The sequence below is a fragment of the Aspergillus nidulans genome, chromosome VIII, assembly GCF_000011425.1.
Source record: "Aspergillus nidulans FGSC A4 chromosome VIII".
Taxonomy (NCBI): domain Eukaryota; kingdom Fungi; phylum Ascomycota; class Eurotiomycetes; order Eurotiales; family Aspergillaceae; genus Aspergillus; species Aspergillus nidulans.
This window is the reverse complement of record NC_066264.1, coordinates 2,891,744-2,907,115: the sequence shown is the minus strand read 5'-3', so window position 1 is coordinate 2,907,115 and position 15,372 is coordinate 2,891,744. Positions and strand designations below refer to the sequence as shown.

Here is a 15,372-nt window from a genome sequence, read left to right as displayed (position 1 = left end):
GAGGAATCTGCTGAGGGGAGTCCTGTTTTGCTAGGGAAACAAATCTGGCTGCAAGCCCCCGGGCCAGGTTTTTTGGGCGGCCCTGTAGAGAGGAGACAGTTAGATCTAGAGCTTTAGCAAGAGAGGTCATTGCTAGTTTCCAATCATTAAGAAGGACTAGCTGGTCGTCTGCTACCATGCTGACCTGCTCGCAGATCGATGGGGCTTGTGGCAAATGGGATACAGGGACCGGAGCTGCAGTGGGAGTCTTCTGTGGGGAGAATAAGGCCCTTCTCTTCAGGGAGTTCCGGGGTAGGGGGGTCGGGGTGGTAGGTCCTGAGGGGGGTTCAGAGTTTTCACCCAGGAGCGGAGTCCCCGGACGGGCTCTGCCTGGGGGGGAGTCATCTACCTCCATGGGGTGGAGGGAATGATCGATGAGCAAAGCGTAAGAGATCAGTTATTAGAGCAGTAGGGGGCCCTGTTCTCCCCTCGTCGTGGTGTCCGTGCTGGTGGTGTTAAATAATTGCTGGGTCTGCCCAACATTGCTTTGGGCCCTAAGAAAGGGGCAGTTTCGTCACGTGGGAAGCTCTGCCGGAACTCGGCACCGGCCCAGGTTGGGTTACATCAGCAAGTCTTGTACGTTATTGTTCGCCAAGGGATAAATCTAGACCCAAGGATGCAAAATGAAGGAGTCTCGCTTAGCCCTAAGTCGGGGTCTCTCGCCATACGGGCAAGAATGGATTGGCCGGCCCAGGCCGGTCTCTAGCAGCGGCCCAGTACGAAGTGAGTGGAAGATGCACCTAAGGAAGCAGGACCGCAGAATGCCTGGTTCACGTTAAGCGATCAGCCTATCTAACGGACGGCTATAGCTTGGTAGAGGAATGATAGTGGCTTGCACGGCTTGCCAGGCTTGCCACTGTGAAGCCTCACGGGCTCATCTCCCTGACCAGACCTGCCTGAGTCCTGGCCGCAGTCTGGATACATCAGACGTCATTGAGAGCATACTCGGGAAGATAGAAAGTGAGTAGAGATAAATAAAAGAGATAAATAAAATTAATGAATAACAATAGTATTACCAAATGAATAAAAACAAAAGATAGATGAACGGATAATAGGTATACTCAGAGTATAAGCTGAGACGATAAGCTAACCAGAACAATTAAACAACCATTCTACGTCATATTCAGAATCATAAGCAGGGGGAAGAGAATTATGTACATAGAGTGGTTGGTGTGGAATGTCTATACAAAGCCAAGCCTAACATTATTGGGTAGGCAGTCGGAAGCAGAAGTCCATTTATCCTGTACACCGGTTTACGCGATAATGCTAGAGAATGGCGACGGTCATTCCGAGCACCGTGCCCCGGATGAGCTCTGTAGCCTGCGCTGAATCATGATCGCGGCTTCGTAAGCACAGTGCTTGAGATAATCATAAAAAACAGATTCTCAAACGGAGTTTGCCGATGCGAACGGGGTGCAGTTCCCGCGGTCCATTTTCCTGACGCTTAGTATTGGTTCTGTGGCAGTCTCGTAAAGGTATAGGGACTGGAGGCTTGGGTTGTTAGAAAGGCTGAAGGCGTCGGCTAGGGCTGAAGGAGTTGGTTCAATCTCATCAATGGTTATCCTTCGTCATTGGGTCAGTGGTAGGCCTAAAAGGGATGGAGATAGATAGAGGCAGATGGTGATTGAATAGGCTTGAGCTGGGTTTTGGTGGAGGAGGGATACTATAGGATTTGGTAGTCATGGTAAACGGGTCGGTAGCGATGTAAGTCGAGAATTCTGTTAGGGTTGTGATACTATGCATCGTTTCTAAGTTAGAGATGGTACCTGGACTAAAGGGAGATAAAGGATGCCAAGTCCTCAGGTGGGCTACAGTGAAAGAATGACATTGGATCAGTAAATGAGGGGAGTGAAGTTTCGACAGAGTAGATCAGAGATGGGGGAGTGCAGAAGCAGGTAAAATTTTCAGATGAAATATGAAGATATATAACAAGGAAGAAGCTGGCGAGAGATCACTTAAGGTGGATTTATAGATAACGTAGATGAGAGAAAGTAAAGTATATGACTAGTTTGGATTACAGATGGGTTGGATCTACGAGAGGCTATAATTAGCAAACTCTCCAGCGTAATAAACAATCAGTATATGACACATAGACTGAAAACGAAATAAGCAGGTACAAAGGGCATATTGGACCAGGCAGAACGCATAATCCGACGCCCTTTGTATGATGCGCTCTTTTTATGACCCCTATATAGTGCGGCACATAGTTTCACGTTTGCAGAATTGAACTATTCAAAGAACATCTGTTGGCTGTGGACTCACCAGGCTCCTTTTGAAACGTGCCTTCGTAGGTGTGATGTTGTAATTCCGAGTTGATATTGCTACAACATGTACTCCAAATGGCATGTATTATAGTGGAGTAAAGCCCACCATTCAAAAGGCCGAACATCTCCAATACAAGACTATAATGGCGACCGTAGCTACTAATCTACCAGTGCTTGCGACATTTTGAATCATAAGGATATAATCTAATATAATCCCCAATTTCATCATTCTGTGTAGTCGCCGGCTGCGAATTTGAAAGCTGTCAGAAAAGGCAAAGAAAAAAAGTAAGAGAGAGAGAGCCATAAAAAGAGCGTTGCTATGCCATTGACTCAGCTAGCACTCCAATAGCTGCTGAAGTCGTCGAAGCCCTCCCAGCTGAGACCACCCCTGAGGAAGAGGATCCTACGGAAGATCGACCTTCAGTATGACGAACCTTGTATGCATGCGCTCAATAACTGGCCGTCTCCCAAGTACCATCCCGGTGATGGGCCTCTGCTACATGCTCCAGTACTTGGACAAGGTAACTCTGGGCTATGCCACTCAGCTCAACCTACGAACAGACCTCGTAAGCCTATCCACCCACCTGCCTTTCCACCGCATCCTATTCAAAGCAAACATTACGTCCTTCAGAATCTTCACGGCAGCGAGTACAGCTGGTGCTCTTCGGTCTTCTACTTCGGAAATCTCTTCTGGAGCTGGCCTTCCAGCTATATCTCCGTCCAGTTCCCGCTGGGCAAATACCTAGGCGCGTCGGTTGCGGTCTAGGGTGTTGTGTTCGCAACCCATGCCGCATGCACGAACTTTGGCGGCCTTCTTACTGCCCGGTTCTTCCTGGGCGTCACCGAGGCGGCTGTTGCGCCTAGCTTTCGCTCATCATGGGAATGTTCTATAGAACCTCTGAGCAGCCCTCAAAAATGGTGCTCTGGTTCCTCGGGAACGCCGTCGCCAATATCGTCTCCGGCTTGATTGCGTATGGGATCGGGACAAACGACCCAAACATCGCTTGGAAGTTGCTCTTCATCATCGTAGAATGCGTGACGGCTGCATATGGGGTCTTTCTGGTCTTTGTCCTGCCCGACTCGCCATCGGAAGCGTGGTTCCTGAAAGCGCATAAGAGGAAGATTGCCGTACACCGAACCGTCGAGAACAGGACAGGCGTGATGGAGAAGGCGTGTTCAGAGCAGATCAGTTGGTCGATGCTTTGACTGATCCGCAAGCTTGGTTGCTGGTCGGGTATAGCCTCACCCAAAAATATTCCCAACGGGAGGTTTTTCGGTAGTATCAATATGCAGGAAGTGCAGTGCAGTGTATCGAGGCGTGATCTAGGGCGCTGACGGGGAACAGTTCAGCAGTATAATTATCAACGGCTTTGGCTTCAGCGAGCTGAATTCGCTGCTGCTCCCAGCACCCGGCGGTGGTCTTCAGATCCTTGCATTGGCTGTCATCTGCTGGGCAGCTACCTACGCCAAAAAGAGTCGGATTATCCTATGATTTTGGTGGTCCTTTTTGCACTTGTCGGCGTTATCCTCATGAATACGCTCCCGGACTCCAATCGATGGGGAAGATGGGCAGGTATCTTCCTCCTCGGTCCCTTCGCAACCAGTATTCTCATCTCTTTGAGCTAAATACATCGAATGTTGGCGGCTTGGCGAAGAAGGCGATTGTCTCTACGGTGCTTTTCCTTGCATATTGCACGAGGAACATCGTCGGTCCTCAGCTGTTCTTGACAAGAAGGCTCCCAAATATCCCGTAAGTAGCATATCGTCGGTGGATTTTCATACCTGGCTGACAGACTGCATAGACTTGGCTACGAGGCGTCCTTGTTGGCTTTGCCCTCGCCATCCTCTTCCTCGTCCGGCTTTATATCTACTACGAGTGCGAGAATCGGCGGCGAGATAGGAAATATGGTCCTGTTCCAGCGACAAGTCGGCATCAAGAGACAGAGACGACTGACTATGTCACAAAGGTGGAGTTTATAGATCGCACGGACAGACAGATACCCTCGTTCAGGTATACGTTATAAGCACTGGACAGATATCGAAGAAAGGCTGGAGCCGAATACCCTGGGAATCATAAACAACCAGGCTATAAGCCTCTGGTGGGAATATGTCGAGTGAGATTGCATCTTAGAGGCAATCAAAGAAAGGAAGTTAGCAACAGCCGGAGATGTTTCAATATTTCATGTGGTCACAGTACTATAGTCCGTTGAATTGGTGCCATTCGTCTCTCACTTCAATCCAATTTGAGAGCCTGAGGCGATAGGTGAGGCCATGGAAAAGGGTTTTAGTTAGCTAGGTTGAATCAACCTTTCTAGGGGCATGATTTGGCGATGCTAGCAATTTGTCGGTCGCTATACCTTTTGTATATGTGTATATCGCCAAAGGCTGACATAAAGGCTGTACCATACATGCATGAGAAGCCCCGGCAAGAACAGCGGCTATGATTTTGCCAGTAAGCATCGCATCTGGCCCCTAATACGTGATCCATTCAAGCTCCAAGTCGCGCGCATGCTTGTGTCTCATCCAAGCTTTCCCCGGCACTGTCAGCTACCAGCACCGGCTGACATTACACGCTGCAACTTTGTCTTGGGAGGTTGGATTATTGATCAGTACAATTAGAGTGAGTATCTAAACAGTTCATGTAATGATAGTCACATGAAGAATAAGTACAGGTATTAATAGTAGGATATCAACAGCGAGCTCGATCACCAAGCATAAAGCATACAGCACACGAACCCTCATAGATGTGCGCTTTGAAACTCCATCGACTTGGCGATCTTTCGACTCAGGTGGTCCGCAATGGCCATGTTGGTAATCATGGGATTGACACCGCTGGCGCTGGGGAAGATCGATGCATCAATCACATATAGGCCCTTGGTGCCCCAAACCTGACCATCTGGATCGACAACGCTGTGACGTGGTGATGTACCCATCCGGCAACTTCCCATCTGGTGCGCGCTTGCCCACATGACCCGGTCCGACGTCTTCGGTGCCTTGCGACGAAGTTCCTCAATCCACGCCTGGAACACTGGATCGTTGATTCCCAGGGGAGAGCCACCCTTGTCTTCGGCTGGTCGAATGAATGGCGGCATGTCCCGGTATGATGTGTGAATCTCTCTGGCTCCTGAAATATAAGAAATCTTGGCGGTAGCGACTAACCCCTCAACCATGTGATTACGGTCAAATCCGGAAACGTCATAGTCAATTCGCACTCGGCCGTCGTTCGGGTCGGGGTATACACGTCCAGGGTCTCGGTCTCTGACGAGCGTGATAAAGCCAGCTGAGCGAGGCAACTTGGCGACCTGAAGCTTGTAGTCCAGACCATCCCTCCAGGTAAATATGGGAAGAATCGCTGCGGGAAGCATGGACAAGGCCTCGAGCTTGAATCCATGGCCGTGACCGTCAATGTCCTCAAACTCGTTGACAGCCGCGGTCAAACAAGCCCCCTCCCATGGGCGAATCTCCTCGTCGAAGACGGCATGCGCAACGGCAACTATGAATGTTAGCAAAAGCCACAATAACCAAATATATGAACATACCAGGGTGCAGATACAGGTTACGACCAATATTCGAGTTCTTGATGCCACTCCGTATGAGCAAGAGCGGGCTATGCAGTGATCCACCAGAGACAATGACTTTCTTCGCTCTGACAATAATCTTGCGCTTGACGGCGCCAAGACCAGAGACACCAAAGTGTGCATCGCGGGAAACCCATGTACCGAGAACACCAGTAGCGACTTTCCCGGCCTTCTTCTTGGAAAAGAGGACTCGCTCGACATCGAATCCTTCAATGAATGTCGCCCCCGCGTTCGCAGCATCTACTAGATAAGTTTCGATTGGGCCCTTCTTGCCACCGGTATGGCAGCCCAATGTGCAGTGTCCACAGTAGTGCGTAGTGCCACCGGTGTTCTGCGGCACCGGCTTGGCTGAATAACCTAGCTTTCGAGATCCCTCAAGGATCATGCGGTTGGACTTGTTGTGGTTGATATGGTCGGCGCTGACGCCCATCCTGTCACAGACGCGATCCAAGCTATTTTGAAACTCCAAGGAGGTAAAGAACGGGAGGCCTCGCTTGGCCCATTCACGGCGAACATAAGCTTGAGTCTGAAGCGAGGCGGACCAGTTGACGGTACCACCACCACCCCAGGTAGAGCCAAAGAGAACGGCCATCGAACTCTCATCGTTCATGACGGCACCAGCAGACTCGAACAGATTGTTGAAACCTTCATTGGGCTTCATGGGGAAATGCTGGTTTGTGAATGAATAGCCCTTGTCCACTACAATGACCCTCTTGCCGGCTTCTGCAAGGTTTTTGGCGGCGACGCTGCCACCACAGCCGCTTCCGATGATGAGCACATCTGTTTCGATCATCTCTGGTTTCTGCCCTGGGGGGAATTGCAAAAACTCGAATTGGAAGCCATTTTGCGGGGTTCCATAGATGGGAACATGGGGAACTCCAAGCGTCGGATAAAGGCTAGGACTGAACGTAACCCACACCTTCTTAAAGATCGCAGTGAGGGCGCGATAGACGGCGCGCACCGGTGGCAAGCGCGAGTCACTCCAGCCCTGGAAAATCTGCTCTCGGACATAGAAGGGTTGGTCCTGAATAGGGATCATCGAGCCCGTAAGTAGCAAAGAGCCGGCTTTCGTACTATACGACCATCAGCATACACAAAAGGCAATTGACCGAAAGCAACATACTTCAAAGCACTGAGGATCATACTCAGTCCATTTCGTCCTTCCTTGTGCACATGCTGAGTGAAGAGCCGCTGCAATGCTTGGCGAACCTCCGGGATGGAGGTTAAATTTTCCTCCAAGTACTGTGTTACAAGGGTATCTGCGTCGGGGCCGCGGATGGAGGCCCTTAAAGTCTCGAGCGCAGCGTCTAGCTTCGCCTGTGGTACAACCTTGGTAGCGCGCGATTTGCGGGCCCGGGGGCCACGCACAGACGGGATGACAGTATCAGCCAAAGATAAGAGTGTTTTCCATTGCAAGTCGTTAAACACCTGTTCGTTAGAGACAGGGGATATTGGGGCGACCAGAGGCGTGAACGAAACGAGTTGTTCTGTCATTGCGGACGACAATGGCGACGCTCAACTCCGCAAGCGGTGTAAGGATAATCAACCAACGAGAGTGGGCAGAAGAATAGAAATGCGATCCCCTCGCAAATAGAAAAATCCTGTGGGAGAGGAGCCAGCGAAGTGGGAGGAAGGGAAAATTGATATACGGCTGCAGGCAGTGTAGATCATCAACAGGGCGGGCGGAGAGCACCTTCCCCAGAATGATGGGCTAGAAAGAGTGGAGGTCGAGGACTCGAGGCAAGAACGAGCTGGAAGGGGTAGTCCTTGCGAATGATAGCCTCTGTAAGCATGTACCCGTACCTAGCAAGCAATGAAGACTACATCCATTCGAGTCGACCAACCCTGGCTAGAGCTTCCCCGACCCTTAACCAATCAATCGTTCGTCGCAGCAGCGTCGAGGAGGGATGGAGAGGCACTCGGGGGCTTGGACCACAATGGCCGATCAACCGAGGCAGGTCCGCCGAAAGAACAGTGGGTGAGGATCAGGCCATTCTGCCTCGGCCACTCAAATCAACTGGTTTCGCGGAGAGGATCTCATACGAATAAGAGTCGAGTCACGAACAGAGTAGACGGCCTACCGCTACTATAGCAAATATAGTAGTAGTGCATTAGTGGAGTGAGACGCGGGAAAGGAGATTTGTGTCCATACTTCTTTTTAGTACTGTGTACAGTCGAACAACCGAGCCCGTGGCCATGTGAAACCGCAAGCTTCCCACTCTCCGCATCGCCATCTCCAGTCCTCAGCGACACTAAATCGAAACCGACGCCATTATCGAAACCTAGTTTCTTTTCAGAATCTCAATGTGGAGTGATTGCCCCATGGTCGCCGAAACCGGGGTAATCTCCACCGATTATTGAAATTCGGGAGAGCTGCGGAAACAACGGTCGATACTCCGTAGTAGAAACTGCTGGCTCAATCAAGTCATTTTGGAGACCATTTCAAGCGTTTCTCAGAGCAAAAGCATTCAATGCTGATGGGGAGAATCATCACAATTCATGATGAATTGTTTGTGAGGGGACCCGGAATATCTGCGCCGATCGCTCCGGCCGCTCGTGACTTGGACACAGCTTGAGCTCCAGCTCCAGCTTTAGATTCCAGCTTCTATGCCTTCCACTTCTTGGCATCAGACACTCTCATGATATATAGCTAAAGCCATCGACATCTATTGACATCTGACTACGCTGGCATTCGCCGGCCTCCAGCCTGAGTTCCTCGAGTTCAATCCACCACCCTGCCATGCGGCAAAGCCATAATCGTTCCACATCGTTTTAATCGAGCGAACGAAGATGGCAGCAGACAAGACATCGCCACCAGTCTGCACACTTCCGCCCGAGAAGGTCTTCTCTATCCAGATCGGCACAAAGCTCTTCCGTCTCTCTGGGGCCTCCATTGCGTCTGATGGTTAGTTGGATCTGGTTCCCAGCGCCGTACGGTCGTTCTTATGATGACGGTTGTTGTTGAGCCCCCTCGTACTTCTCGCGATTCTTCGAAGATCAATTGAGCCAGAACCCTGATGGGAACAATATCCGCACTCTATATATCGACCGCGACCCTGTCACTTTCCGGGAAATCGCCCGACATCTGCAAGGTATTCAGCCCAAGCTATCGCAACCAAGGCTTCGATAAGATAGGCTAACATTACCTCTAGGATACCATTGCCTCCCCAAAGATGGAGCTGAGTTCGTTAAACTCTTCGCCGACGCGCAATTCTACAGCCGTACGCTCTCCTAATACCAGTTTTACAATTAAAAAGCACCAACTAATTAACCGCAGTTCCCCGGTTGATGTCCCAACTCTTCGAATCCCAGATTATAATCCAGATCGGCGACCGTCATTTCCAGATTTCGCGCGACATCTTCTCTGGGCCCGGCGATAGCCCTAATTTTTTCACCCTCGGCTTCGGCGCCTTCTTTGCTTCCCCGGCGGAAGTCTTCCCTGGCCTAGATCGACGCGGCCTCCTACGGCCGCCAGCCATTGTGCCGCCCAGCGTTCCCAACCGCTCCGGCGACGTCTTCGCGCAGCTCGTCCACCTCCTCCAAGGCTATCCGCTGCATGTCGAGAGCGAGGCGCAACGCGCGGAGCTGCTCCGTGACTGCCGCTATTTCCATCTCCGCGGACTCGAGCAGAAGCTCATTCCGCACCATATCACCTTCAATCCTCTTCGGCGCCGCTCAGAGATCGTTATCCGCTTGGAGGATGTTCGGCGCTCTGGCATTCGGATTGAAGCACCATCACCGTCGCCAGGCAGTCGCGAGGGTGGCAGTGGTGTCTCGGTGCAATATGCACGCCCCTTCGCGGACGACTCGCCGCACGACTTGATTCTTGAGATTGGTGGCGAAAACACAGTTATTGACCTCGCCACGATGCGCCCAACATTTTTGAATTCCACACAAGCACGGGTCTCGAGCCTTCTTCAGGTAATCCTTGACAGGAAGAACAGCCAGGACCGGAGCAGCAGCTCAGCGGTAGCAGTAACCGCACATTCGATCTGCGCTCAAATCGACGAGGAGACAGACCTGACCATAGACGGCGCGCAACAGGCCAGCAACCACCAATACCATATCCCAGACCCGGCCTCAGCAGGGCCAGCGCCAAAACGCAGACGGGTAAAAGTAGAAGGGCCGGAGGCGGCGTCGCAATATGAAGAACAGGACGGGAGTAGTAACGGTTTCTGGGTTGTGCGCAATGGCCAGTGGCGCATTTCAATACGCCCTGGGGCAAGTTCGGGTGACGAGGTGCAGTTTGCGTTCGTGGGTGTTAAGCTGGATGTTTATACTAGGGAGAGAGTACGGAATCGGAAGCAGGCATTTTTGGGGTCCTAATTGGACTGAGATAAAGATGCATTGTACCTACGTATATACGCAGCATATCGAATTATAAATACACCATGGATAAAACATGTCATTATCTTTGAAGATATTCTATAGGAGAAGAGTGGTGGTTTAATCGGAGAATCCCTCCCATTCCTCATCCTCATCTTCATTCTCTTGTTCAATGCTATCCTGGTCCTCACTCTCGTTCTCGGCATCTACCATTGAACCATCATCATCTCCCTCCCTCACAAACCCCGCAACAAAGAACCCGCCTGTCCCCTCCTCATCCCCAGGCCAACATCTCAAACAACCCCCTAACTCCTCATCCGACAAATTCACCTCACCACCCTCAATGGCACCATCCGCACTCGGCTCCTCTCGCTTCACACCGCGATGAATCCACTTCTTCAAGCCTTCAGGCTGCTCATCCCGCCTGAGAACTCTCCATCCTCTCCGCTTCGCAATATCACTTTCCAGTATCCGTTGCACGACGGCCTCGTTCTCGAGAAGATGGATTGAGCACGTGCTGTATGTCACCTTCCTAGCGGCGGGGAAGGCGAGTGCATGTGTGACGATTCGGAACTGAAGGTTTGAGAGTTTGAGGAGGCGATCTTGAGTTATTTCGGAAATGGGAGTGTCGTTTTCGGATGTTGACGGCGTTGCTGCTGATGTTAATGATGAGGGTGTGGAGGGTTGGTTGGAGGAGGATCCAGATGAGTCGTTGCGCTTGCGCTTTTTACCTTGGGTTTGGTTCTTCGATCCTGATGCTGGGGTGGGTCTCCCAGGCGCAGGGAGGACGAGCTGGGGGACATCGTCGCGGCCGATGATGCCGCTCCCTGAGCAGGAAGGGTCCAGAAGAAGGCCTGTGACATCCTTAAAGCGAGGGTCTTGCGGGTCAAGTGCGAGAAAGTCCTGTCCCTGAAGGACGCTGGTGAAGCTATCTGCGCCAGCGATAGAGACCATTTTCTTGAGGGTCTTTGCGCGGATTGAGGAGGCATCCATGGATATGATGCGGGATGACTCCGCCTTCTTCTTGGACTTAGCTTTGCGGAGCAACGAAGCCATATGCGTAGTCTTATTGCCTGGCGCGGCGCATCCATCTACCAAATCACCTTGCCCATCCCAGTCATCGCCAAGCAACAGATAGGCAGGGAAACAAGATGCCTTATCTTGCAGGATAATCTCTCCATTCTTGTACGCCGGCGTACTCGAGAACTCAACACCAGGCGCAACAGCCACAAGGTCCGGGATATGCGGGTCTAACCGCATTCTCTTCTGCTTATCGTCTCCACCAACCACTAGACCGTCCAGTGACTCGACATTCTCGAACGCCGCAAAGGTGGTCTTCAACTGCGCCTCCATCGTTGTCCGTACATTGTTGACCCGAACCCAGCGTGGATAGACCGCGCCACTACTACCCTTGGCCCCCAGCGCAGCTAATTTTTCTTTCCGAACAGCCTCCTTCAGTTCCGGAATTGTCGCGCAGGCGCGCCGCACGCGCGCTTTTGTGAATTCCCCCTTCAGTCGAATCTTGTGCCTTTCAACTGCTTGACGGAGCGGGTGGGATGCGGGCGCGGCGATGCCATTCTTTGCGAGGAGATGGTCGTGGACGAGGAGAAGAGCAAGCAATGGGGTGAGCTGGATCAGATATTCTTGGTCAGTCAGCAGGACTCTCCATGGTGGACATATCCACAATCCTGATATACCAGGACAGGGCAATGGTGAGGGACAACCTTGGGTTCAAGTTTCAGAATTCCAGCCTGGTCGATTACTTCCTTGAGCAGGATGTCCCATTTGGCTGCTTCGGTGATGAGCGCGTAAACCTGTGCGGGAGAAGCTTTAAGGTTGCGGGAGTTGTAGAGCCGAGACTTAAATGAACCACCAGCAGTGGAGGGCGTCGTGAGAATTGACGCGGCGTCGTAGTATAGCGACATGTCTCGCCTAGAGAATTGTGACCACTTCTGACTGTAAAAAAGTTCGGAGGTCAAAATTCCCCGATATCAATCTGCGGATCCCAGTCGGAGATGGCCCTGTTTGCACTGTTTGCCAAATCTATACGGGCAACTCTTATCTTAAGTTATCTACGCCTTCCCACGGTTCGACTCCTCATCTACTTCTGAACTCTATTCCCCAGTGACGGCCAAAAAACAAACATTTCCTACTTCCTGAGACGCAGTAAGATGCCTCCAACTAGAGACTCAACAGCATTCACGACCTCCCTCCTCCCACCGCCCGGCGCAAATCAGAAACTCATCCTCCCCACGCGGACAATCCCCTCCCCCACCGCAAACCCCCAAGTCTTCAACGACGCCCTCGCGGTGCGGCTTGAAGTCTTTGTCGATGAGCAAAAATGTCCGCCAGAATTCGAGATCGATGAGGATGACTCCCGCAGCTGGCATTGGGTTATATATGATACTGAAGCCGCAAATCCGGGGGCACAGGGAGCAGAAATAGAGCCAAAAACCATTAAGCTCCCTGTTGGTACACTCCGGCTTGTCCCGCCGCCTCATGCATCGCATGAGAGTTTTGTCGCGGTCTATGCGCCGGGGACGTCAGATACCGGGCGCGATATAACAGCGGATGGGTATGACTTAGAGCACGAGCCCTATATCAAGTTCGGGCGGGTTGCGGTTTTGGCGTCGTATCGGGGGTGTGGGCTTGCGAGGCGGTTGATGGAGACGGCAATGGCGTGGGCAGAGGAGAATGCTGGGGACATTAATGAGTCGTTTTTGGAGATCTATAAGCGGGAAGGGGGGGATCCTTCAAAAGCTCCGCTGTGGAAGGGTTTGACTCTGGTCCATGCGCAAGTTGATGTGGAGAAGTTTTACGAGCGACTGGGCTTCGTTACGGATGAAAGTCTGGGGAGGTGGGTTGAGGAGGGAATTGAACATGTTGGGATGTGGATGAGGTTAAATGTCAAGGGCTAAGCAACTAGATTCTACGTAATGGATGTACTGAAAGATTCCTAAAAATTTGATTTTGAATTGTCAATAACGCCTCTAGTACCGAAAATAGGCTGCGTCGGATATCGTAACGCCATTGTAAATAAAAGATTAACATGAAAGAGAAGCAGAAGAAGGGAAACAGAACGTGTACGCATGACAGGGTATCCTAGCGAATAGAAACAAACAATAGAAGAAGCCTCCCAGATCTACGAACGATCACAACATTAGAGGAGACCTCGACGAAAGCGAAAGTAGATCCGTGAACATCGCGAGACCGAACTCCATGTAAATGACGAAAGCTGCGCAAGCCCAAGCAATTGGGATAAAATGTCTAGAAGGTGGTGTGTCGAAGTGAAGTTGCGGTCGCGGAGCCTCATCAATCAATGTGAAGGCTCATTAATTAGATAGAAATTTCGTCGATGCAGCTGATGTAGTCGATGAAGTCGATGTAGCCGATTAGAAGGTGCTCCAGTTCCAGCCACGAGGGACGCTGGCAGCAATCTCACTGTTCTGGCCTGGGTTGGTAGGCTCCTGCTTGCGTCCCTCGGCCAGCGAGGCTTCCACAGAGCTGGTCGGGCTGTGGCCATCGGAGCTCTGGTCGTCCTCGTCCTGAGAGTCGATCGATTGTTGGATCTTACTTAGACGCTCAGCACGGGCTTCTTCCCAGCGCTGGTACGCACTCCAGCATAAGTCGCAGGCTCGAGAAGGGACACCGTCCGGGTGGAAGCGTGCTTCCTGGTCGAGAGGGACCACATGAGGAGTGTGCGAGGAACAGAAAACATGGCCGCAATGGCGGCAGTGATGGCGACGGAGGAAGAGACCGAACGAGGAGCGACAGGTGGGCGAGTCACAGCTACGGGAAGCCGAGTCCGCCTATATCATGTGAGCGAGGATCCCAGTAACACAGTTGGTGGGCCATGACGCAGGGAATGATGGAACTGGCGGCGCAGATCACGCAAGATGTCGCGAGACAGTTGGCTTGCGGACCCTGGGCGCCGCACGCAACCGCCGCAGTATAAATCCAAGGAAAGGCCCGGGTAGTGTCAGTGTTTAGCTTACCTTCCAATGTTCTCTGGTTGGGAGACCAGTAACAGCTCCAAGCTGTTCGTTCTTCATCCACTCGTGCTCAGCCATTTTTCTGATTCCGCCAGTACTACTGACAGTTTCCATCGTTGCGCGACGACTGACGGGCTCGCTGGTAGTCTCGCCGTCGTTCAGACTGTCGAGAGAGCCGTGGACGCTGCGGGGAGGAGTTGGGGGTGACGGCTTGGACGGACGCTCGGTCGGCCGCAGAGCAGCGGGAACATACAGTGGCGCCTTGGGAGGACGCAGCTGGCGGGTCTGGAGAGGGAGGTACTGTAGACGAGGCGAGGTGGGCGAGTTGTTGGCGGGAGTGCTGGCGCCCGAGTGCACGGGAGACGGATGCTGGTAGACGGAGATTTGGTTGATAGGAGCAGTAGTGGTGGCGGTCATAACGTGGGTTGCCATATCGGTCTGGAGCGGAGATTGATTGGCGAAGCGAGAGTGATGTGGTTGCGAGAATGCGGATGAGAGGAGAGACCGGATAATAAGTACAAATAAGTACAGTATAACACGACCCAGTTGGAGGAAGGATGCGATGGAGACAAAGTGTGGGAAGATTAACTATTAAGGGGAGACGGAGGCGGCGAACAGAGCTAGAGGTCGATGTGGTGTAGGTGATGTAGGCATAAACACATCGCAGTGGCAACACCAGAGGCAAGCAACGCAATAAAGTTCCAGTGACGGAGGCAATGAGTTGAGAGATCCAAGGACGATCCAAGGACGATAAAAGCCAAAGGAGCCAGAAATGAGCCAGAAACGAGCCCCAAGAGACCCAGAGAGTGCGCTTCGTTTGAGTTAGGAGCCGCGTGGGACTGACTGGAGCAATAGGAGCAGGGTGGAGGACGACGATAGAGTACGATAGGGGCACGGCAGATGTGATAAGTGATAAATGTAGTAATGTAGTAATGTAGTCAATGTGATGCGAGGGAGACTTGAGCAGATCTCAGTCACTGGCATGCAGACGAATGTAAGAGGAATCCATGCACATTAATAAAAGGGCGAGTTTGCCATGCGCCGGTGGAGCCTGGAGCATGGGATGGAGATACGATGTGCGCTAGGAGATGGAGCCGACGATAATCGCCCAAGTGGGAGTCGCTCGAACGGAGACGGAAAGAGATGGAGATGGGAATGGCTGCTGGTGGTGGC

General features: G+C 51.9%; 5 protein-coding genes and 1 pseudogene across 6 annotated transcripts, besides 1 other annotated feature; 3 read left to right on the top strand and 3 right to left on the bottom strand.

The window, feature by feature from the left end:
- Positions 1-15,372: part of a sequence feature (contig 1.8 1..49390(-1)) that runs on past the window's edge.
- ANIA_00622 lies at positions 2,662-4,246 on the top strand (annotated as a pseudogene). Its single transcript has one exon. A coding segment is annotated over exon 1 (1,585 nt).
- ANIA_00623 (uncharacterized protein) lies at positions 5,042-7,465 on the bottom strand (the record flags this gene model as incomplete). Its single annotated transcript, XM_653135.2, has 3 exons — positions 7,005-7,465; positions 5,843-6,954; positions 5,042-5,796 (listed from the first exon to the last, which is right to left on the bottom strand). The coding sequence occupies exons 1-3, from the start codon at positions 7,373-7,375 to the stop codon at positions 5,042-5,044; spliced, it is 2,238 nt and encodes a 745-aa protein (XP_658227.1). The 5' UTR covers positions 7,376-7,465.
- Positions 8,496-10,207, top strand: ANIA_00624 (uncharacterized protein; the record flags this gene model as incomplete). Its single annotated transcript, XM_653136.2, has 3 exons — positions 8,496-8,786; positions 9,034-9,102; positions 9,159-10,207. The coding sequence occupies exons 1-3, from the start codon at positions 8,672-8,674 to the stop codon at positions 10,205-10,207; spliced, it is 1,233 nt and encodes a 410-aa protein (XP_658228.1). The 5' UTR covers positions 8,496-8,671.
- On the bottom strand, positions 10,225-12,132 carry ANIA_00625 (rRNA (cytosine-C5-)-methyltransferase RCM1; the record flags this gene model as incomplete). Its single annotated transcript, XM_653137.2, has 2 exons — positions 10,225-11,836; positions 11,905-12,132. 2 exons carry the CDS (start codon positions 12,130-12,132, stop codon positions 10,328-10,330), a joined length of 1,737 nt encoding a protein of 578 aa, XP_658229.1. The 3' UTR covers positions 10,225-10,327.
- On the top strand, positions 12,379-13,125 carry ANIA_00626 (protein ngn22; the record flags this gene model as incomplete). Its single annotated transcript, XM_653138.1, has 1 exon — positions 12,379-13,125. One exon carries the CDS (start codon positions 12,379-12,381, stop codon positions 13,123-13,125), a length of 747 nt encoding a protein of 248 aa, XP_658230.1.
- On the bottom strand, positions 13,156-14,646 carry ANIA_00627 (FYVE zinc finger domain-containing protein). The gene is made up of 2 exons (XM_653139.2): positions 14,203-14,646; positions 13,156-14,016 (listed from the first exon to the last, which is right to left on the bottom strand). Exons 1-2 carry the CDS (start codon positions 14,629-14,631, stop codon positions 13,600-13,602), a joined length of 846 nt encoding a protein of 281 aa, XP_658231.1. The 5' UTR covers positions 14,632-14,646; the 3' UTR covers positions 13,156-13,599.